Source organism: Bufo gargarizans, chromosome 1 (assembly GCF_014858855.1).
Source record: "Bufo gargarizans isolate SCDJY-AF-19 chromosome 1, ASM1485885v1, whole genome shotgun sequence".
NCBI lineage: Eukaryota > Metazoa > Chordata > Amphibia > Anura > Bufonidae > Bufo > Bufo gargarizans.
In genome coordinates, this window is record NC_058080.1 from 510,811,094 (window position 1) to 510,833,308 (window position 22,215).

General features: G+C 46.2%; 1 protein-coding gene across 2 annotated transcripts in view; it reads left to right on the forward strand.

Annotated features, from left to right (window-relative positions):
- TPCN1 (two pore segment channel 1) overlaps positions 1-21,192 on the forward strand; it is a 69,574-nt gene extending 48,382 nt beyond the window's left edge. For both annotated transcript variants that reach the window (XM_044275303.1, XM_044275304.1), the window contains exons 18-28: positions 2,598-2,670; positions 3,094-3,201; positions 3,604-3,675; positions 3,756-3,845; positions 5,173-5,288; positions 5,854-5,900; positions 6,034-6,102; positions 6,184-6,268; positions 6,358-6,485; positions 7,301-7,381; positions 20,555-21,192. In XM_044275303.1, the coding sequence (XP_044131238.1) occupies positions 2,598-2,670; positions 3,094-3,201; positions 3,604-3,675; positions 3,756-3,845; positions 5,173-5,288; positions 5,854-5,900; positions 6,034-6,102; positions 6,184-6,268; positions 6,358-6,485; positions 7,301-7,381; positions 20,555-20,653 (968 nt within the window). In that variant the 3' untranslated portion in view covers positions 20,654-21,192. The remainder of the gene's footprint in view (positions 1-2,597; positions 2,671-3,093; positions 3,202-3,603; positions 3,676-3,755; positions 3,846-5,172; positions 5,289-5,853; positions 5,901-6,033; positions 6,103-6,183; positions 6,269-6,357; positions 6,486-7,300; positions 7,382-20,554) is intronic.
- The last annotated feature ends 1,023 nt before the right edge of the window (positions 21,193-22,215 follow it).

Below are 22,215 nucleotides of genomic sequence, written 5' to 3' on the forward strand. Positions count from 1 at the left end.
GACAAGTTGATGAGAGGAGGATGAGGCAGCTCTTTACCTCAGTGTTGTAAAGTAACTTGTCCTTCTGTGTGATTAGGACAGGTTTTGTGTGTACTAATAGGACGGTGGCCATTTTGTTTCTCCTCATCATTGCTCCCTAGACAAAACAAGCCATTATATCTAATGAAAGGTATTTGGGAATATATTTATAATAAAGTAATATTTACCGTACGTATTTTCATTTTCTTAATTCCCGGAGAACCCCTTTTAAGGCCCAACCACTCACCCTGTGTCCAGCCAAAGATGGAAGAGATGCGCAGGAGATGAACACCTTTGTTCCATGCAGGATTTGTGCTTCAGGAACATGCAAAAAATGCTGCAGAATGAAAGCGGAGGCAAGTTTCTCTCCTGCTTACATATTTCATATAAATCTAGGTTTAGTGTTGCTTTAAAGCCGGTCATTTACAGTTATTTAAAAAAAATACTCAAGTAATCTACTCCGCTTTCAGCCTAGATGACATGATCAGCCTACTTAGCCCAGTAGATAGGGTGTAAGGTAACCATAAATCAGCAGCTCTAATACCCCCTCTTATTTTATATGAGGCCATCAGATTAATGAGGAGAAGAGTCAGTTACGCAAAGACAAATGGTTGTGCATTAGGTTTTAGGTACTTTTAAGCTGTACCCTTCCTGATTTGGCCAAGGAGGGATTGGCACTTTTTAATCCTGTCATGTTTTGTGAACCTTCTAGTAGCAGATGATGACCTCTGTAGGGTCGGCCTGTTTTTAAAATGTGTTGTTTGACTTTGTCCTCTGTTTAAAAAAAACGCAGGAGTACCTTATGACCGCCCTGTTTGACGCAGCATCCTCATCTGCGGATTGCAAATTTTGTCTCGAGATGCTGCTTGGGAATGCTAACAGCACATAGGCCAAAAGCATTCAGAGGGACCTTATAACCAATGTACTCCAGAAAATGTTTTTGCAATACGTTTGAAAAACTAATAAATATTCACACTTTGTATCAGGGTAAACAATGTACTCAACATGATGGTACCTGTAACAACAAAGCTTGTTCCAGACCTGTAAATAAGAAGAAATCATCAAGTTTATTATTTTAAATACATCTTAAAATATGTGAACAAGATATTCCCAATAGAATGGTCAAAAAGTGATCCATATTACAATATGGCCTGCTACAGGCACTATAAGGAGGTCCTAAAGTAGCAAAAAATCAGATTCACATCTGGAGGCCACCTTAAATTTTGTCATATTCCTCAAACTATTCCTACAAAATTATGCAGGGTGGCAGGGCATATTATCCTGCTGGAAGAGACCACTTCCATTAGGGAATACTGCTGTCATGTAGGGGTTAACTGGTCTGATGTTCGGGTATCAAAATAGCATCTACAGAAATGCCAGAACCCAAAATTCCTGGGAGAACATTGACCAGAGTCAGCTTGCATTCTTCCCATAATGCTTCCTGGTGCCATCTCTTCCTCAAGTAAGCGACACACATGCATTTGGCTGTCCACATGAGTAGATAAGAGTCCCCTATTTTTTTTAGGAGGTTTTAGAGGAGGTCAATAGTGGCATTTTTGTTTGTCCTTATATAGACCTAGATATACAATGTGAATGACCCTAATGAGACCTTAGATCAGCCCCCAGCCTCAGATTAGACCCCAGCTTCACAGCAATTAAAATAAAAAATCCACTTACCTCTCCTGTTCCACTCCTTCAGCGCTGTTCCTGCCGCGCACAGCGTGAGGTCACAGAGCGCCCTCACTGTGCGCAGCCACGGCACAGCCGACTGCAGAGGACCAGGAAGCGTTGTGTACTGAGCCTACAACACTTCCCGGTCTTCCGGTACTAATGAGCACTTCCATAATGAAAGTGCTCATTAGTATTCACCCCATTATGGGGCGAAAAATACGGTAATTCATCAGAGCAGGCCACTTTCTTCCATTGCTTAATGGTCCAGTTCTGATGCTCATGCCCCATTTGAAGGCTCTTTTGGCGGTAGACAGGAGTTAGCATGGGCACTCTAACTGGTCTGCGACTGTGCATCTCCATACACAGCAGGCTGCCATGCACTCTGTATTCTGAAACCTTTCTATGATGGTCAATATTAATTTTTCTAGCAATTTGTGATAGAATAGTACTTCAATGTGATTGGACAAGATGGACTAGCCTTTGGCCCCACACACACTAGTTAGCCTTGGCTGCCTATGACCCCATCACCAGTTCACCTGTTATCCATTCTTGACCACTTTTGGTAGGTACTAACTACTACATACCAAGAACAGACCCGCAAGACCTGCCATTTTGGAGGCTTCCCTGATCCAGACATCTAGCCATAACATCATAGCCCTTGTCATAATGGCGCAGATCCTTAACCCTGTCCATTTTTCCTGCTTTCAGAACATCAACCTAAAGAAATGACTGTTCACTTGCTGCCTAATATATCCTACCCCTGGCAGAGTTCTGAAGCCTAATCCTTTAGTTTAGGGGAGATTTTTGGTTCCAGCGGACAATGCATTTATGTTATAATGCTCAATTTTCTATTGTGACAACCTCTGTCCAGACCTTCCCTAAACTTTATGTCCTCTCTTCCTTTCTAGTATATGGTTCTGAAGTTCTTTTGAAGGTAACTGGCCTGGGTCCACTGGAATACTTCACATCAGGATGGAACCTGTGAGTGACTGTTGGAAACCATATCATTGGACACAAAATGATTCTGTAATAAATATATTGAGCTAACCATAGACATACAGATGCTGATCTGTGTGTCCAAGATGGGAAGTCTCCAAATAGTAGGCCAATAAATTTAACATGTATTACCTTCGTAATGGCAGTGCAGATGTTATTGGTGTTACGTGTAGTCATTTTTGTGCGATACGTATTCCTCTTCAGTAAATGACCACTATATTTTGGTCAAAATTACCAGGTCACTAATGAAAGACATCTTGTAAGCCATAGTGAGGTGTCTATAGCTGTGCTGCAGCCCTTGCATTATTAGCCATACGGTATGTGGTTTTTAGGGATGTGATGCTTTTTGTATGTAGGTGATCAGTTTACTGTGCTTATGTCTTCATCCTTGTTTGCATTGTGTTTTAGGTTTGATTTTTCAGTGACTATGCTGGCACTGCTGGGATTATTAGCCTTGGCCTTTGACATGAAGCCTTTCTACTTTATTGTAGTACTGAGACCTCTTCAGCTTCTTAGGTCAGTATGTAGCACGGGTTACATGATGGTTTGCTGCTGATTCTGTCTCAGATTTGCCACAGATTTCACCATGCACTGTAAAGGGTGGAACCCTTAAATGTAAAATCTGCACCCCAGGTCCAGGTCTACTGCAGATGGATGAGATTGGAAGAATCCTTCACTTTTCTGCTACTGTAAACACGGCAGATTTTTCCATCTGCAATTCCGAGGTAGAATATCCAGAGCATCCTTGTCCCGTGGAAATGTACACTTACAGATTGATTTAAAATTATTTTATAGAATCTATTTCTAAGGGGGTCATTTTTGTAGAAATCGAGCAGTCGAAAGTGGTAACTCACTCATATTGACTGTAGGGATTTTGTGGCGTCTATATCATATAATACACATTGTGATCTTCTACAGGCTTTTCAAACTGAAGAAGCGTTACAGGACCGTGCTAGACACCATGCTTGAGTTACTGCCAAGGATGGCCAGGTAATCAATTGTGCTCCATCTTCATGTTCTAGTATGCTGTACCCGATGAGATACTGAACAGTGTTCTTCTGTCTTCACAGCCTGGGACTTACACTGCTTATCTTCTACTATTCCTTTTCCATTGTGGGGATGGAATTTTTCTCTGGTGTCCTCTTCCCCAACTGCTGCTAGTGAGTAGTATAGGTAGATGGTGTTCTGCATCCATTTCTCCAGTGTATATGTATTATGCAATTATATTCTTATAGGCAATGTAACCTTTTAATTCATGGTATTCATATTTAACCTGTTCAAGATCAGCCATTATACCACTTAAATGACCAGCCACATATTAATTTTGTTTAGTACATGTGGGTTTGAAAGCAATAACTTTTCTTCTGTTTGGGTATTCAGGTAGCTTGACTTTATGGTGCTTTATTTATTTCCATTTTTAGTTGTGTTTTTTGTTTTCATTTTGTATACCCAGGAAAATGTTTTCTACTTTTTATAGCGCAAGGTGCAACTAAAATACTTTTTTTTTTTTTTTATAATTGTGTCCCTTTTTTTTTTATATATGGGATATATAGGTTATGGTCGCCATTTGGAGTAGGGCTAGAAGCTTTTGTTTTGAGCTAGTAGTGGCATTTTTGTGTTTGTCTTTTATATAGACCTAGATATACATATGAGTGCTTCCTGAACTTTATAAATGGCGCTTATTGAGCAACCTTTATGCAGCAATTGGAACAACTGGGACATGCTGCTCGCTCCTGGAGCTGCACACCTGGTGAGGACATTCAGAAACAGACCGATCCAGCAAGTAGTCATTGGAAAAAAAAAAGTATAAAAAAGAAAAATTACGTGGGCTGCTGTAAGGCTACATTCATACAACAGTGAAAAACGGACGTGTGGCCTTCACACTTCCATTTTAAGAACAATGGTAGTCTGTGTGGTTATTCACATGGCAGTTTTTCGACAGCCTGTGAAAAACGGACGTCAAAAATAGAACATGTTCTAACTTGTCAGTTTTTGATGACCAACTGCCCCTATACAATTGAAGGGGACCGCTTTTAACATCCATTTCGCAGAAGAGTATCGGTGAAGAAAAAGGTCAGTTAACTAACGGTTTTTCTGTATTTAACGAACGTTTTTTTCAGTTGTGTGAATGTAATCTAAGGCGAGGCTTCACCTGTCAGAACATAATGATGATTGCACCTCACCACCAATGGTTGAAGTTCATATGAGTAATAAAAATCTAGATGATTATATATTTTATTTATCTCCTGAGCACAGAGTCGGTCATGATTGTTTCTGCTGTAATTCTGTTCAGCATAACCGATCAGAAGGTTAATCCCTCCTGTCAATACTGCTACCCATCTGCACCTTCAAAGGCACAGTATGAAGGGTTTATGACTGCTGTCAGCCCAAAAGTATTTGACTTGTTCCATATTAGCTGTTATGAATGAGATCTTGAGTTAGGGATTACGTCATCATCCATGTATAACTATGATTTCTTCCCTTTAGTAATAGTATGGTTGCAGAGTCTTATCGTCTGCTGAACCAGACTGTGGGCAACCAAACAAGGGTAGAAGAAGGCTACTACTACCTGAACAACTTTGACAATATTCTCATCAGCTTTGGTAAGAAGAAGCAGAGTGAAAGCACCGTATTCTAGTTTTACTTGGCTTTGAAATCACCTTTAACAACACTTGGAGCCTCATAGTTAGAAGGCGTTATTTTATAAGAGCAAGGAGCTCCAGCTGCCATCGCCTGCACAAATGTATTCTCTTTCAAATCCTATACATTTTTCTAATTTAGTATATACGTAATACGTAGTGGATACAAGTTATAATTTTTTTCCTGCTAAATCCTTCATTTAAAGGGGTTATCCAGTCCCTAGAGATTATCCAATCCCTATAATGACCCACAGGATGCCCGGGCCCTTCCTGTAGAGCATACTTACCTGCGTCCCTCCAGATTGCTGCATGGCAGCTGTCCCGCGAAATCAAAATATCCGGCGAAACCAGATGTTTCGATCCGCGCGACGGGGGAAATGCAGCGGCGGCCGTTTAGGGATCTGGAGGGATGTGGGTGCCGGAGAGCAGGTAAGTATGCTATACAGGAGAGGCCCAGGCATTCTGGGGGTCATTAAAGGGTTTGGATAACCCCTTTTAATGGTGTTTTTAATTTTTTTTTTATTTACAGTGACTTTATTTGAGCTAACAGTGGTGAACAATTGGTACATCATCATGGTAAGTGATTCACCCAGATTGCAACATTAACGCATTTGAGAATCGAGAAGGCAATGAGCATTTTGTCTATACATTGTAATCTGCACTGCCATGTCCATTTTCAATTAGGGAACAATATGTACATATTTTATAGGAAGGCGTCACCTCCCAAACATCACACTGGGCCAGACTTTACTTCATGGTGTTCTATATAGTCACCATGGTGAGTATAGCATGTCAGATTATACTTCTATATCATCTGTCCTGCTCATTGTTAACGGCACCGTCCTTCCTATGTTCCTAGGTTGTAATAACCATTATCATTGCCTGCATTTTGGATGCTTTTGTTTTCCGAATGAATTACTGCAGGAAGAACAAAGATGTGGAAGGTAAGTGATAAGGTGGCTCGTTCCACGGACATTTAATCTAATATGTACGGCCATCATTAATGGGACTTTGCATGTGTTCCTTAATATAGATGAAAAAGGGATCACCTTGGAGGTGGAGGTCGGCAGAGAAGAGCTGACAGTGATTCTCAGACATGCACAAAACAGCGAGGAGAAAAACCAAGTGCGAAAACTGCTTGCTCACCTGCAGTCTAACCAGGTGGGTCATGCAACTGACAACTGTAATCCTGCAGCCAGGCAAGGAAAGAAGTGTCTGCTGGGCAGCTCCTCTGCCCGGTTTGGCTTGAATGAGAGGTCTCTAGCTCTCTGCATATAGTAAGAAACTTAGTAATAAATGCTACTTATTTTAGAGTAAGGCTACTTTCACACCAGCGTTTTTGCTGGATCCGGCAGGGTTCAGCAAAAACGCTTCCATTACTGATAATACTACCATCTGCATCCGTTATGACCGGATCTGGTTGTATTATCTTTAACATTGCCAAGACGGATCCGTCATGAACTCCATTTAAAGTCAATGGGGGACGGATCTGTTTTCTATTGTGTCTGAGAAAAACGATCCATCCCCATTGACTTGCATTGTGGGTCATGACGGATCCGTCTCGCTCCGTATCCCATGACGCAAAGGAAACCGCAGCATGCTGCGGGTTTTCTCTCCGGTATGAAAACGCAACTAAACGGAACGCAATGCATTTTGGAGTATTCCGTTCCGTTCAGTTACGTTTTGTCCCCATTGACAATGAATAGGGACAAAATGGAAGCGTTTTTTTCTGGTATTGAGACCCTATGACGGATCTCAAGACCGGAAAATAGAAACTCTAGTGTGAAAGTAGCCTTAAACATAGTTCTCAGTAATGAGGGCCCATGTGTGGTTTCATGCTGTTTTGCATATTTCTGCAGTCAGCTATCAGAGCTAGAATGTTGTTGAATGATCTGCCTGTCGCATCATTCTGAGCTTCCTTGTCAATGTTGAATGCAATCCTCCCACCATCTTTCTCTTCAATTATTTGGGTTCAGGCTGCTTCTGTGCTGTTTGTGGGAAGAAGATCTCAGACAAAGAGTGACCTTAGCATGAAGATGTATGAAGAAGAAATCCAGGTGAGGCAGGAATTGGTTCTATGATTGCTTCATGTTACATGTTTTATATAAAAGAAGCTTTGTAATAGTCTGGCCGCTAAATCTCACCTTAAAGGGCCCCTGAGTTTAAAAAAAACCTTTCTCGCCCATTTTCCTTGGGGGACACAGACCTTGGGTATAGCTCAGCTCCCTAGGAGGCGTGACACTAAGTAAAACTGTTAAGCCCCTCCTCCATCAGCTATACCCTCAGCCTGGAGATAGAGGCTACCAGTTTTAGCTTAGTGTCCAAGGAGGCAAGACACTCCCTGCTACTGCAGGGCTGTTTTCTCCTTGTTATTTTTACTTTTTCTTCTAATTTTGTTATTTTATTTTTTCCTAGGGATACCAGAGACGCATTAGACCTCTCTGCTCTCCCGGGGTTGAGCTGCGCCAGTGCCAACTTATCTGCACTGCTGCCTCCCCCACAGAAGCAATAGGAGGATCTGGGCAGCAATGGCTCCCCTACATCCCGCCAGCTAGGGGGTCGCCCGCACGACAAGCCCCTCTTCCAGCTTCCTGCCACTGCGGTGCCAGTGGCTGAAGGGGCGACCCTGCTGGAAAGGACTGAGGGTGAAGACGTCGGACGGTGAGATGGCTATTCCAGCCCATACCCCGTCCCTATCTGCAGCATCTACCCCTCTGGGTAAGGGGGGCACCCGTGGTCGCTCATTCTGAGCGCTCATCTGCAGGACAATGCAGCACAGCAGCATCCTCAGCACCCCCACGCCGTTCCCCCCCACGCTGCTATCTTTCTCTCCCCCCCCCTCCCCCTCATTCGGGGCTGACTCCATTTTTTCTCTTCTCTCTCTCCCCCTTCCCGCCGAGACCGGGGGGCGGGGCTTAGCGGTCCCGGCAGGGGGCGGGGCTTACGCGCGCGTCATTTTGGGGGCGGAGCTACGTTCTCCTTCACAGGAGACATTTCAAGCGCTGGAGGGGGCGGAGCTTGTTCCCCGCGCTTTCTGCTGAGGTTTCCCGCGCTTCCTCACTCCTGACGGGAAGCTGGGACACGGTGGGGGACTCTAACCTCCTGTGTACATCGCTCGGCTTCTGTGGGCGCTCTCTGCTGCTCTCTGCTGCTCACTGCTGTTCATTGCTTCTCTGCTGCTGCTGATCTGGGCCATCTCCTGACGTTCTTCTGAGGCACTGGTAGGACAGTTAACCCTCTCCTAACCCTCCTGGTCATAGCTGCTATAACCCTTTGTGGTCTCTATATTAGAGTACAACCACACTTCAGCATGTCAGATCCCACAGGTGCCCCCAAACCCTGGTACCATGCCTGTACCGCCTGTAAGGAACTTTTTCCGCGTGGGCAATCTGAGCCGCATTGCCTTGCATGTCAGGCCCCGGTGCAGGGCCCACTTCCCGCTGCGCCCCCCGGTGCCTCTGAACCCCCTGACTGGGCTAGGTCTCTGTCTCAGGCGGTGGAAAGCCTTACACACGTAGTGGGCCGTCTCGTGGATAGACCGCCTCTCCCGCAGGCTGCCACAATCCCTGTCGCACCCGCTGGGACTACCGTTTCTGCCGCCCCCACTGGTTCCCTGCCTCCCAGCGAATCTTCCAGGGCCCGGCATACTCAGAAACGTTCAAGGGTTGAGCGCACATCTTCTCCAGATGCTTCGCTCTCTCCGCCATGCGTGCGAGCTCAGTCAAGTCTATCCTCTCAAAGGGATACGCTTTCTGAGGGAGAACTGGCGGATTCGGAGGTGGACATGGACTCAGAGCTTCCGTCCAAATTGGCGTCCGCGGTGGGGCATCTTGTCACTAGCATCTGTGATACCTTTCAGCTACACGATGACCCCCCCAGCTCTGAACAGGCCGGCGTGTCCTTTCTCCGCCCCAAACAGGCCTCCAAGGTTTTTCCCATACACGCTGATTTTTCTTCTGTGGTATCCAAGGCTTGGACTCGGCCTAACGTCCGCTTTATTACACCCAAAAAGCTGGACATTTGTTATCCCTTTCCAGCGGATTCTGTGACCACGTGGACATCCCCGCCTAAGGTTGATCCTCCCGTGGCTCGCCTGTCCAAAAGCACTACTATTCCTGTACAGGACGGATCTTCCCTCCAGTCTGTTGAGGACCGTCGTACGGAATCCCTCTCCAAGGCCATATTTACTGCCTCTGGTTCGGCCCTTAGACCGGTCTTTGCCTCCGCCTGGGTTGGCAAAGCGGTCTCTGAATGGGGTTTGCAACTGGAACGGGAGTTAGGGTCGGTCGTCCCTGTTCAGGACCTCCGTTCCTTAGCCCAACTAATTGTTCAGGCCGGAAAATTCGTCTGTGAGGCCTCCCTTGATGCGGGTGCCCTCATTGCCCGTTCCTCTGCCCTGGCAGTTTCTGTCAGGAGGGAACTCTGGCTGAAGGTTTGGGCGGCGGACGCCGCTTCCAAACGCTCTTTGGCCGGCCTACCATTCACGGGTTCCCGCCTGTTCGGAACCCGTCTGGACGAACTTATATCAGAGGCCACGGGTGGGAAGAGTACTCACCTCCCCCAGTCCAGGCCAATGGGCGCCCCCCGTGGTCGCGCTGGTTCGTCCCGTTTTCGGTCCTTTCGCAAGCCCACCGGGTCTAGACCCGCGGCAAGTTCTTCTTCCTCTGGCCCAGCCCAGGATAGACGCAAGAAGCCGTTTTTTCGGACGCAACCTACCTGGCGCAAGTCCCAGCCTGCACGGGCTCCCACAGGCCAGCAGCCCTCTGCCTGAAGGTGCGCCCCCACCCACCCGGGTGGGGGGCCGCCTTCTCCTATTCAGGAACGTATGGCGGGCCCACATCTCAGACGCATGGGCGCTCGAGATTGTATCTTGCGAATACAAAATCGAATTTGCGTCCATTCCGCCAGACCGTTTCTTCCGATCCCGTCCTCCGCGAGATCCCGTACGAGTGGCCGCCTTCTTCGCGGCCATTCACTCTCTAATGGACAAGGGTGTCGTCGCCCCCGTGCCTCCGACGGAAAGGTTCAGGGGGTTCTACTCGAACCTCTTTGTGGTTCCCAAGAAGGAAGGCTCAGTGCGTCCGATCTTGGACCTAAAACGCCTGAACCGTTTTCTCCGACTGCAGAGATTCCGGATGGAGTCTCTCAGGTCCGCAGTGGCCTCCCTGGAAAGAGGGGATTTCATGGCCTCAATCGACATTCAGGATGCATACCTCCACGTTCCGGTTGCTCCATGTCATCACCGCTTCCTGCGCTTCGCGGTGGGGGACGATCACTTCCAATTCGTCGCCCTTCCCTTTGGTCTGGCGACGGCTCCTCGAGTGTTCACCAAGGTCCTGGCCCCTGTCTTGGCCCTTCTACGTTCAAGAAGTGTTTTTCTTCTCCCATACTTGGACGACATCCTGGTCAAGGCACCCTCCTTCTCTCAGACATCCCGCAGTGTGGAACTCACTCTGGAGACCCTGACGCGGTTCGGTTGGATTATCAACCACCCCAAATCTTCCCTTACCCCCTCCAGACGGCTGATCTTCCTGGGGATGCTCCTGGATACAGAGTTGGCGGAGGTCCGCCTTCCGTCGGACAAGCGTCTGGCCCTTCGCGGGTCGGTTCGCAGTCTCCTCCGTCATCACCGCCCTTCCCTCAGATCCAGCATGCGGTTGTTGGGAAAGATGGTTGCCTGTTTCGAAGCGGTGCCGTTCGCACAATTCCGATCCCGCACCTTTTCAGAGGGCAATTCTGTCGGCCTGGGACAAATCACCGAGGAGTCTGGACAGGACCTTTCTTCTGCCTCCCCTGGCTCGGGCTTCCCTCGGCTGGTGGTTGCATATCCCTCTAAGGGGGAAGTCCTTCCTTCCACTGAACTGGCTGGTGATTACCACAGATGCCAGCTTACGGGGGTGGGGGGGGGGGGGTTTTCCCTCCCCGGTCCGTCCAGGGCGTTTGGTCTCTATCGGAGTCCAGACTTCCAATCAATATTCTGGAACTGAGGGCGATTCTTCTGTCCCTCAGACACTGGACCCATCTGCTGAGGGGCCACCCTGTTCGGATCCAATCGGACAATGCCACGGCTGTGGCATACATAAACCATCAGGGAGGCAGCGATGCAAGAGGTGACCCTCATTCTCCTCTGGGCGGAGACGCACGTGCCGGCCTTATCTGCGATTTACATCCCGGGGGTGGACAACTGGGCGGCGGATTTCCTCAGCCGGTCCACCATCGACCCGGGAGAATGGTCCCTGCACCCAGAGGTGTTCGAAGCCCTTTGTCTTCGCTGGGGTCGCCCCGACGTGGACCTCATGGCCTCCAAATTCAACCACAAGGTCCCCCTATACCTGGCCAGGGCACGGGACCCGAAGGCATACGGCGCCGACGCGCTCGTCCTTCCGTGGCGCGAATTCTCCCTTCTGTACGTCTTTCCTCCTTTTCCCCTCCTGCCACGGGTTCTTCGGAGGATCGCGGCAGAGGGCGTCCCCGCGATTCTAATCGCCCCGGATTGGCCCCGCCGGTCTTGGTACGCCGACCTAATGTTGCTGTTGGCAGACGCACCGTGGCCACTGCCCTCCAGGGAAGACCTTCTCTCTCAGGGACCGATCTTCCACGAGCATTTAGGCTCGCTACGTTTGACGGCGTGGCTATTGAGACCGCCGTCTTAACGCGACGGGGTTTCTCCGCGGACGTAGTCCGCACCATGATCCGGGCTTGTAAGCCCGTATCCTCTAGGATCTACTATCGGGTTTGGAGGTCCTATCTGGGGTTCTGTGAGTCCCGGAGCATCCCACCTCTCCGGTTTTCTCTTCCCACAATCCTGTCCTTCCTCCAGTCGGGTCTGGACCTGGGGCTGTGCCTCAGTTCTCTGAAGGGTCAGATTTCGGCGCTGTCTATTCTTCTCCAGCGTCCCCTGGCCCCTCTAGGGCCAATTAAGACCTTCTTACAAGGGGTGGCTCACTCTGTTCCGCCGTACCGCCCTCCAGTTCCTTCCTGGGACCTGAATGTGGTGCTCTCGGCGCTCCAATCAGCCCCCTTCGAGCCTTTACGGGAGGTCTCCCTTCGCCTTCTGTCCTGCAAGGTCATCTTTCTTGTGGCCGTCACGTCTCTCCGACGGGTGTCGGAGTTAGCGGCTCTTTCTTGCTCCGAACCTTTCCTGATCTTCCACCAGGATAAGGTTGTGCTTCGGCCTGTCCCCCGACTTTCCTGCCAAAGGTGGTCTCCGCCTTTCACATCAATGAGGACATCGTCCTTCCGTCGCTCTGTCCCTCTCCTTCCCACCCCAGAGAACGGGAACTGCACCGTCTGGATGTGGTCAGGGCGTTGAGGATTTACTTGGAGGTCACCGGGTCCTTTCGGCGCACGGACTCCCTGTTTGTGGTTCCGGAGGGTTCGCGCAGAGGGTTGGCGGTCTCCAAGGTGGCTATTGCCCGTTTCATTAAACTGGCGGTGTCTGAGGCTTATCGAGCCAAGGGCAGACCTCCGCCTTTCGGCGTCACTGCTCATTCCACCAGAGCAGTCGGAGCTTCCTGGGCGCAGAGGCATCGGGCCTCGGCTGAACAGTTGTGCAAAGCAGCCACTTGGTCCTCTCTGCACACTTTCACAAAGTTCTATAGGGTGCATACGCATCCATCAGCGGATGCTGCTTTGGGCCGCCTGGTTTTGCAGGCAGCGGTTTCCTGATGCTCTGGTGGTGTTCCGCCTTGGGTTTGTGGTCCCTCCCTTCTTGGACTGCTCTTGAACGTCCCAAGGTCTGTGTCCCCCAAGGAAAATGGGCGAGAAAAGGAGATTTTTGTATAACTTACCAGTTAAATCTCTTTCTCGCTCTTCCTTGGGGGACACAGCACCCACCCTTCTGTGTTTGGTTACAGGGTTATGGTCTGGCGCCCCGTTGGGTTGCTGGCTGGTTGTTTCCGTTATTGGTTGTTATCCTTTCACTACTTGGACACGCAACTGGTAGCCTCTATCTCCAGGCTGAGGGTATAGCTGATGGAGGAGGGGCTTAACAGTTTTACTTAGTGTCACGCCTCCTAGGGAGCTGAGCTATACCCAAGGTCTGTGTCCCCCAAGGAAGAGCGAGAAAGAGATTTAACTGGTAAGTTATACAAAAAATCTCCTTTTTTGAATGTCAGAGGTATTGCAAAAATTTTGACCGGTGAGGGTCTGAGTGCTGAATCGTCCACTGATCAGTAGAATAAGGAGAGAGAAGCACTCATATAGCTCACCCTCGCTCCTTGCAAGAACTGATACATATCCTGCAGTGAGGGGAGAGAGCGCAATATGCAAGGGCTTCTCTAGCGATCAGTGGGGGGTTTTAGCATTCAGACCCCCAATGATCAAAACATTTAATATGTCTCTATGACATATGAAAAGGTTTTTAAAAACTCAATGACCCTTTACGTTATAATCATATACAGTATATATATATTCAGGTAAGAAAAGCAACGACTGGCTTCAACCCAGTCGTTGTATGGGTGAATGCAGCAGTTATATAGTTTTTCTTTATTGAATTTAGTGTGGGTGTATATAATTCCTTTTTTGTTCTTGTAGACGATACAATAATTTTCATGAAAATATGGCCCATTAAGCCCCAGGCAATAGGCACTGGTTGGTAAACCATTAGCACCCCGCAATTACAGCGTAGTCAGTATTGATCACGGCATCTAAAGAAGGGGTTAAATGACTGGGATGCAAGATTTCTGATCCAACTGTTATAGCAGTAAGCAGGCTTGCAGATAGGCTTCTGATGTTGATCGTATGGCCATACCTCATTTGCCCAAGTTATTATTTTGTCATAAATGTAGCCTCTAGGTAGGGTGCCTTAAAGGCTACGGACACCTTTGGGACAATTTTTTTTTAATCATTGCATTTCACTCATTTTGGACTAAACAGATATATTTTTTCAATTGGTCTTTATTTAAAAAAAAATTCAACAGTTTTTCAGCATTTAGTTTCAGTATCTCTACAGACTATTTCTGTTTGTATCAGCCAGGGAGCTGCTCTTACAGATTAATCTCTAGCCCTATCTCCTCCTGACTGATTATAGCAAAATTCTTATCAAACTGATAGATTTAGCTACAGTGATGAACCAAAGTATTTGAATACCCTGTGATTTTGCAAGTTCTCCCACTTAAATCATGGAGGGGTCTGAAATGCAAATTGTAGGTGCATTCCCACTCTGAGAGACAGAATAAATAAAAAAATCAGGAAATCACATTGTATGATTTTTAAAGAATGTATTTGTCTTGCTCTGCTGAACATAAGTATTTGAACACCTGAGAAACAGCAAGAATTCTGTTACTGTGCCTTTTAAAAAGTCCACCTCTACTCAACTCATTAATCTAACTTAGTAGCACCTGTCTGAACTCTTTAAAGACACCTGTCCACCCCACAGTCAGTCAGACGCCAACTACTACCATGGGAAAAACCAAAGAGCTGTCAAAAGACACCAGAGACAAAATTGTGGACCTTTCCAGGGCTACAGGGCAATTGCCAAGCAGCTTGGTGAAAATAGATCAACTGTTGGAGCAATTGTTAGAAAATGGAAGAAGCTAAAGACGACTGTCAGTTTCCTTCGAACTGGAGCTCCATACAAGATTTCACCTTGTGGGGTATCACTGATGATAAGAAAGGTGAGGAATCAGCCCAGAACTACAAGGGAGGAGCTGGTCAATAACATGAAGAGAGCTGGGACCACAGTTTCAAAGGTCACTGTCGGTAGAACACTACGCCGTCGTGGTTTCAAATCACGCATTGCACGTAAGATTCCCCTGCTCAAGTCATCACATGTCCAGGCCCGTCTGAAGTTTTCCAATGATCATCTGGATGATCCAGAGGAGGCATGGGAGAAAGTCGTGTGGTCAGATGAGACCAAAGTAGAACTTTTTGGTCTAAACTTCACTCGTCGTGTTTGGAGGAAAAAGAAGGATGAGTTGCATCCCAAGGACACCATCCCTACTGTGAAGCATGGGGGTGCTTTTCTGCGAAGGGGACAGGACGACTGCACTGTATTAAAGGGAACCTGTCATCAACTTTTTGCTGCCCATACTAACAGCAGAATAAAGTAGAGACAGGTGAGTTGATTTCAGCGGTCTGTCATTTAGAAGTTAAAAGTAAGTGGTTACCGAGAACCAACATCACAATCATTGCAGACTAGGCCGGGAAAAGATTCACGGTCACCTGAGAAGAGTTATGGTCATTCATGAATTCCTGCCCTCCCTGCCCACCTGTTGATGACTGACGGCCTTCTACCTAGTTTTCTCCCTTTCTCTATAGGAGAGAACTGCCAATCATCAGCAGATGGGTGAGAGAGCAGGAGATTATGAATAACCATGACTCTTCTCAAGTAGATCTGACTCTTTTCAAGGCCTGGGCTGCAATCATTATGATGCTGGTTCTCGGCAACCACTTTTAGCTCTTGAGTGACACACCGCTGAAATCAGCATTTCTGTCACTAATTTATGCTGCCCTCAGTAAGATCAGCATAAAGTTGATGACAGGTTCCCTTTTAAGGAGTGGATGAATGGAGCCATTTATTGTGAGATTTTGAGCAAAAACTTCCTTCCCTCAGTCAGAGCATTGAAGGTGGGTCGTGGCTGGGTCTTCCAATATGACAACGACCCGAAGCACACAGCCAGGATAACCAAGGAGCTGGCTCCATAAGAAGCATATCAAGGTTCTGGAGTGGCCTAGCCAATCTACAGACCTAAATCCAATAGAACATCTTTGGAGGGAGCTGAAACTCTGTGTTGCTCAGCGACAGTCCCGAAACCTTACAGATCTAGAGGAGATTTGTGTGGAGGAATGGGCCAAAATCCCTGGTGCAGTGTGTGTGCAAACCTGGTCAAGAACTACAGGGAACATTTGATCTCTGTAATTGCAAACAAACGCTTCTGTGACAAATATTAACACTGATTTTCTCAGGTGTTCAAATACTTATGTTCAGCAGTGCAAGACAAATACATTCTTTAACCACTTCAACCCCCCTAGCTGAAACACCCTTAATGACCAGGCCACTTTTTACTAGGGATCGACCGATATTGATTTTTTTAGGGCCGATACCGATAATTTGTGAACTTTCAGGCCGATAGCCGATAATTTATACCGATATTCTGGGAATTTTCATTTTTGAAAAAAAAATAAAAAATTCCCACAAATCTGCTGAAAATTAATGTTTATTGTTAATGTGTATTTTTTTTTTTTTTTTGTAAATCTTTCTTTTTCATTTATATTTAATATTTTGGTGTTTTTATTTTTATTACTTTTTTTTTTTTTTTTTTTTTTTTTAACTAACTTTTAGCCCCCTTAGGGACTAGAACCCTTGTCCTATTCACCCTGATAGAGATCTATCAGGGTGAATAGGAGCTCACACTGTCCCTGCTGCTGTGTGCTTTGTGCACACAGCAGCATGGAGCTTACCATGGCAGCCAGGGCTTCAATAGCGTCCTGGCTGCCATGGTAACCGATCGGAGCCCCAGCATTACACTGCTGGGGCTCCGATCGGAGGAGCAGGGGAGAGGGAATCCTGTGGGGGGCGCACTGCGACTGGGGTGGGGGGGGAGGGGGGGCGCACCACTGCTTAATACTGGGGGGGAGGGGGGGCGCACTGCGCCACCAATGCTTAATACTGGGGGGGCTTGGGTGGGAGGCGCACTGCGCCACCAATGCCTAATATTGGGGGGGGAGGGGGTGCGCACTGCGCCACCAATGTCTGATACTGGGGGGCTTGGGGGGGGCGCACTGCGCCACCAATGAAGCTTAATCTCTAATTTATTCATATACAGGAGACGGGAGCTGGCTGCAGGATCACATAGCCGGCTCCCGACCTCTGAGCTGTAGCTGCGATCCGCGGCACCTGAGGAGTTAACTACCGCAGATCGCAGCTACAGCTCATAGAGGCCGGGAGCCGGCTATGTGATTCTGCAGCTCCCGCCTCCTGTATATGAATTAATGTGAGATTAAGCTTCATTGGTGGCGCAGTGGCCATAGCTCCTCCCCTCCTCTTGTCCCCTGTCCTCCCATTGGCTGGAGCGGCAGCAGCAGCACAGGGGGAGGAGACACTGCTCCTTCTCCCCTGTGCTGCTGCTGAGGGAACACGGAGAGCGCTGTCAGCAGCGCGATCTGTGTTCCCAGGACGTTATCGGAATATCGGCAAAATAAATGCCGATAACGTTCAAAATCCTGAATATCGGCCGATAATATCGGTAAATCCGATAATCGGTCGATCCCTACTTTTTACATTTCTGCACTACACTAATTTCACCGTTTATTGCTCGGTCATGCAACTTACCACCCAAATTAATTTTACCTCCTTTTCTTCTCACTAATAGAGCTTTCATTTGGTGGTATTTCATTGCTGCTGACATTTTTACTTCTTTTGTTATTAATCGAAATTGAATGATTCTTTTGCAAAAAAATGACATTTTTCACTTTCAGTTTAAATTTATTGTTCTACATGTCTTTGATAAAAAAAAAAAATGTTTGGGTAAAAAAAAAAATGGTTTGGGTAAAAGTTATAGCGTTTACAAACTATGGTACAAAAATGTGAATTTCCGCTTTTTGAAGCAGCTCTGACTTTCTGAGCACCTGTCATGTTTCCTGAGGTTCTACAATGCCCAGACAGTACAAACACCCCACAAATGACCCCATTTTGGAAAGTAGACACCCTAAGGTATTCACTGATGGGCATAGTGAGTTCATAGAACTTTTTATTTTTTGTCATAAGTTAGCGGAAAATGATGATTATTTTTTTATTTTTTATTTTTTCTTACAAAGTCTCATATTCCACTAACTTGTGACAAATAATAAAAACTTCCATGAACTCACTATGCCCATCACAAAATACCTTGGGGTGTCTTCTTTCCAAAATGGGGTCACTTGTGGGGTAGTTATACTGCCCTGGCATTTTAGGGGCCCAGATGCGTGAGAAGTAGTTTGAAATCAAAATCTGTAAAAAAAAAAATGGCCGGTGAAATCCTAAAGGTGCTCTTTGGAATGTGTGCCCCTTTGCCCACCTAGGCTGCTAAAAAGTGTCACACATCTGGTATCGCCGTACTCAGGAGAAGTTGGGGAATGTGTTTTGGGGTGTCATTTTACATATACCTATGCTGGGTGAGAGAAATATCTTGGCAAAAGACAACTTTTCCCATTTTTTTAATACAAAGTTGGCATTTGACCAAGATATTTATCTCACCCAGCATGGGTATATGTAAAATGACACCCCAAAACACATTGCCCAACTTCTCCTGAGTACGGCGATACCACATGTGTGACACTTTTTTGCAGCCTAGATGCGCAAAGCGGCCCAAATTCCTTTTTAGGAGGGCATTTTTAGACATTTGGATCCCAGACTTCTTCTTACGCTTTCGGGCCCCTAAAATGCCAGGGCAGTATAAATACCGCACATGTGACCCTATTTTGGAAAGAAGACACCCCAAGGTATTCAATAAGGGGCATGGCGAGTTCATAGAAATTTTCTTTTTTTTTTGACACAAGTTAGCGGAAATAGATTTTTTATTTTTTTTTGTATTTTCTCACAAAGTCTCCCTTTCCGCTAACTTGGGACAAAAATGTCAATCTTTCATGGACTCAATATGCCCCTCACGGAATATCTTGGGGTGTCTTCTTTCCGAAATGGGGTCACATGTGGGGTATTTATACTGCCCTGGCATTTTAGGGGCCCTAAAGCATGAGAAGAAGTCTGGAATATAAATGTCTAAAAAATGTTATGCATTTGGATTCCGTGAGGGGTATGGTGAGTTCATGTGAGATTTTATTTTTTGACACAAGTTAGTGGAATATGAGACTTTGTAAGAAAAATAAAATAAAAATAAAATATCTATTTCCGCTAACTTGTGCCCAAAAAAATGTCTAAATGGAGCCTTACAGGGGGTGATCCATAACAGGGGGGTGATTAGGGAGTCTGTATGGGGTGATCACCCCCCTGTCATTGATCACCCCCCTGTAAGGCTCCATTCAGACGTCCGTATGTGTTTTGCGGATCCGATCCATGTATCCGTGGATCCGTAAAAATCATACGGACGTCTGAACGGAGCCTGACAGGGGGGTGATCAATGACAGGGGGGTGATCAATGACAGGGGGGTGATCAATGACAGGGGGGTGATCAGGGAGTCTATATGGGGTGATCAGGGGTTCATAAGGGGTTAATAAGTGACAGGGGGGGGGGTGTAGTGGTGTTTTGTGGTACTTTACTGAGCTACCTGTGTCCTCTGGTGGTCGATCCAAACAAAAGGGACCACCAGAGGACCAGGTAGCAGGTATATTAGACGCTGTTATCAAAACAGGGTCTAATATACCTGTTAGGGGTTAAAAAAAAAAAACGCATCTCCAGCCTGCCAGCGAACGATCGCCGCTGGCAGGCTGGAGATCCTGTCTCTTACCTTCCGTTCCTGTGAACGCGCGCGCCTGTGTGCGCACGTTCACAGGAAGTCACGGCTCTCGCGAGATGACGCATATATGCGTCACTCTGCGCAGAGCTGCCGCCTCCGGACCGCAGATCTGCGTTAGGCGGTCAAAAATCATACAATGTGATTTCTTGAATTTTTTATTTGATTCTGTCGCTTGCAAAATCGCAGGGTGTTCAAATACTTCTGTTCCTCACTTTATAATGAGTATTCCTACACTTTTAGGAGTTCATATGACTACATATGGAGTCATCAGAGCAGCTAACTGACTGATTCAATGTGAGGCAGAAAGCAATAATGCCCTGAAACTGAAAGATGTAAAGGAAAAGCTATTGAAAATTTGAAATAAAGGTGAATTGAAAAAAATGAGTTAAATAGAATAATAATAATAATAATAATAAAAAGGCCCCTAGGCGTTTCTATTGCTTTTATGGGGTTAACATTTGCTGTGTAGTATCTGTGATGCGCATAGATATATATATATCTCTATCTATCTTTGGCCGCCATTTACAGCAGGAACATCAGAGTTACCTACAACTACTAAATACACTTTTAGAATAAGCATATAAGATTTGCCAGCATCGACATGTTGACAGTTTCCAGGTAGTAACAGATGAATTATTTTCTAAAGCTTTTCCTTTGCGGACTATTAAGCCAATGTTGAATAAATGTAGATTTCACTTCAAGCTCTATGTTTACCAAATATTGGCTCAAACTGTATATATTTTGCTTGCATATAGGCACCATTTGTTCTATTGTATTTTTTTATTATAAAAAAAAACAACTAATCTACATTCTTGTGTTTCTGCTGATAAATGCAGGAGTGGTACAAGGAGCACGCTCAGGCACAGGGGAAGAAGATGGTAGAGCTTCAGCCTGCCGAGAGGGTCCTGCGTCCTCGATCCAGTACTGTTAACTAAACGTATTCACCACCTACTTCTTGTATGACTATGCAATTGTGTCAGTATTAATATTTAAACTTTGCTCTGAGAGCTAGTAACCAGTATAATATTCCCGGCGGTTGTGATCTGTACATACCTACAGTGGAAGCCTTCTCTAGACTCCAATGAAGTACTGTTAACATGTCCAAGAAGTATATTACCGGGGCATATTGACATTTTATTTTATATAAGCTGTTTTAATGGGGTTTAAACTTCATTTTCTGCATTGTTACTGTGAAATGCAAGTTGTAGCACATAATCTACTATGTTGGGTGGGTTTCTTATTGCTTGTATAAAACTATATGATGACTGGACACTTTCTATAGATGTTCCCTAGTGATTATGAAGGGCATTCACCCACTACAGACAATCAGACCTCATTTTAAGTGTTCCTGTGCTGGCCACCTCCCCAACCTTCCATTCATTAGTTCTCTCTCCAGCAGTGAAGAAGATGCACATCTATATACAGATGCCTATATTTGTAACATATTAATAAATTCCTTTTTACAAAAAAAAAACTAAGTTCTGTCGTTTTTTTGCTAATAAAGTATATCCTATTTGCACTCTTGGGGTACTTTCACACTGGCGTTGTTCGGATCTGGCAGGCAGTTCCGGCAATGGAACTGCCTGCCAGATCCGGCAAACCATGTGCAAATATACTGGATCCGTCTCATCTGGTATCATCTGGAATAACGGATCCGGTATTCAATTTTTTTTTTCAAAGATCAAAAGCAAAAATAGTTCCTCCTATGTCCCAGCGCATGCGCAGACCGGAAAACCGGATCCAGCAACGCGGCAGTTTCCGGAACACTTGACACTGGATCCAGCATTAATACATCTCTATGGAAATGAATGCCGGATACAGCAAGTGCGGAAGTGTTCCAGGATTTTGGCTGGAAAAAATACTGCAGCAAGCTGAGGTGTTTTGTCCAGTCAAATACTGTACAAGGGACGGAACGGAAGACATCCTGATGTATACTGAGCAGATTGCTTTAGGACAAAACTGATGCTTTTTATTCCGGTATTGAGACCCTTTACCGGATTTCAATACCGGAAAAGAATAACGCTAGTCTGAAAGTACGCTTACCCTTACAGCAACTTACCAGGATTCAATTTCTTATTTCGCTGTCAAAATCCCAGATCTGCATGTAAACAGTGTGACCGATATGTCATCATCTTATGCAGTATCACATCCAGCTGTCTATGGCTCTAGCGTTTAACACAGACAAGGATTACCATTATCAATCAAGTCACTGATAAAAATGGAAGCTTGTACCATTGAGAGCAAGGTAACAGGTAAACGAACATTTCTCGTGAATGACAGTGGGGGACACGACACTGTGGGTATATACCCAGTTGCCACTAGGAGATTGACACTAGAAAAAAAAAAAGTATTGGCTAACCAGTTTTAGTCTTAGTGCAGGGATGACCAACCTGAGGCTCTCCAGCTGTTGCAAAACTACAATTCCCAGCATGCCCAGAGTTTTACAACAGCTGGAGAGACACAGGGTTGGCCATCCCTGGTCTAGTGTCTAGGAGGG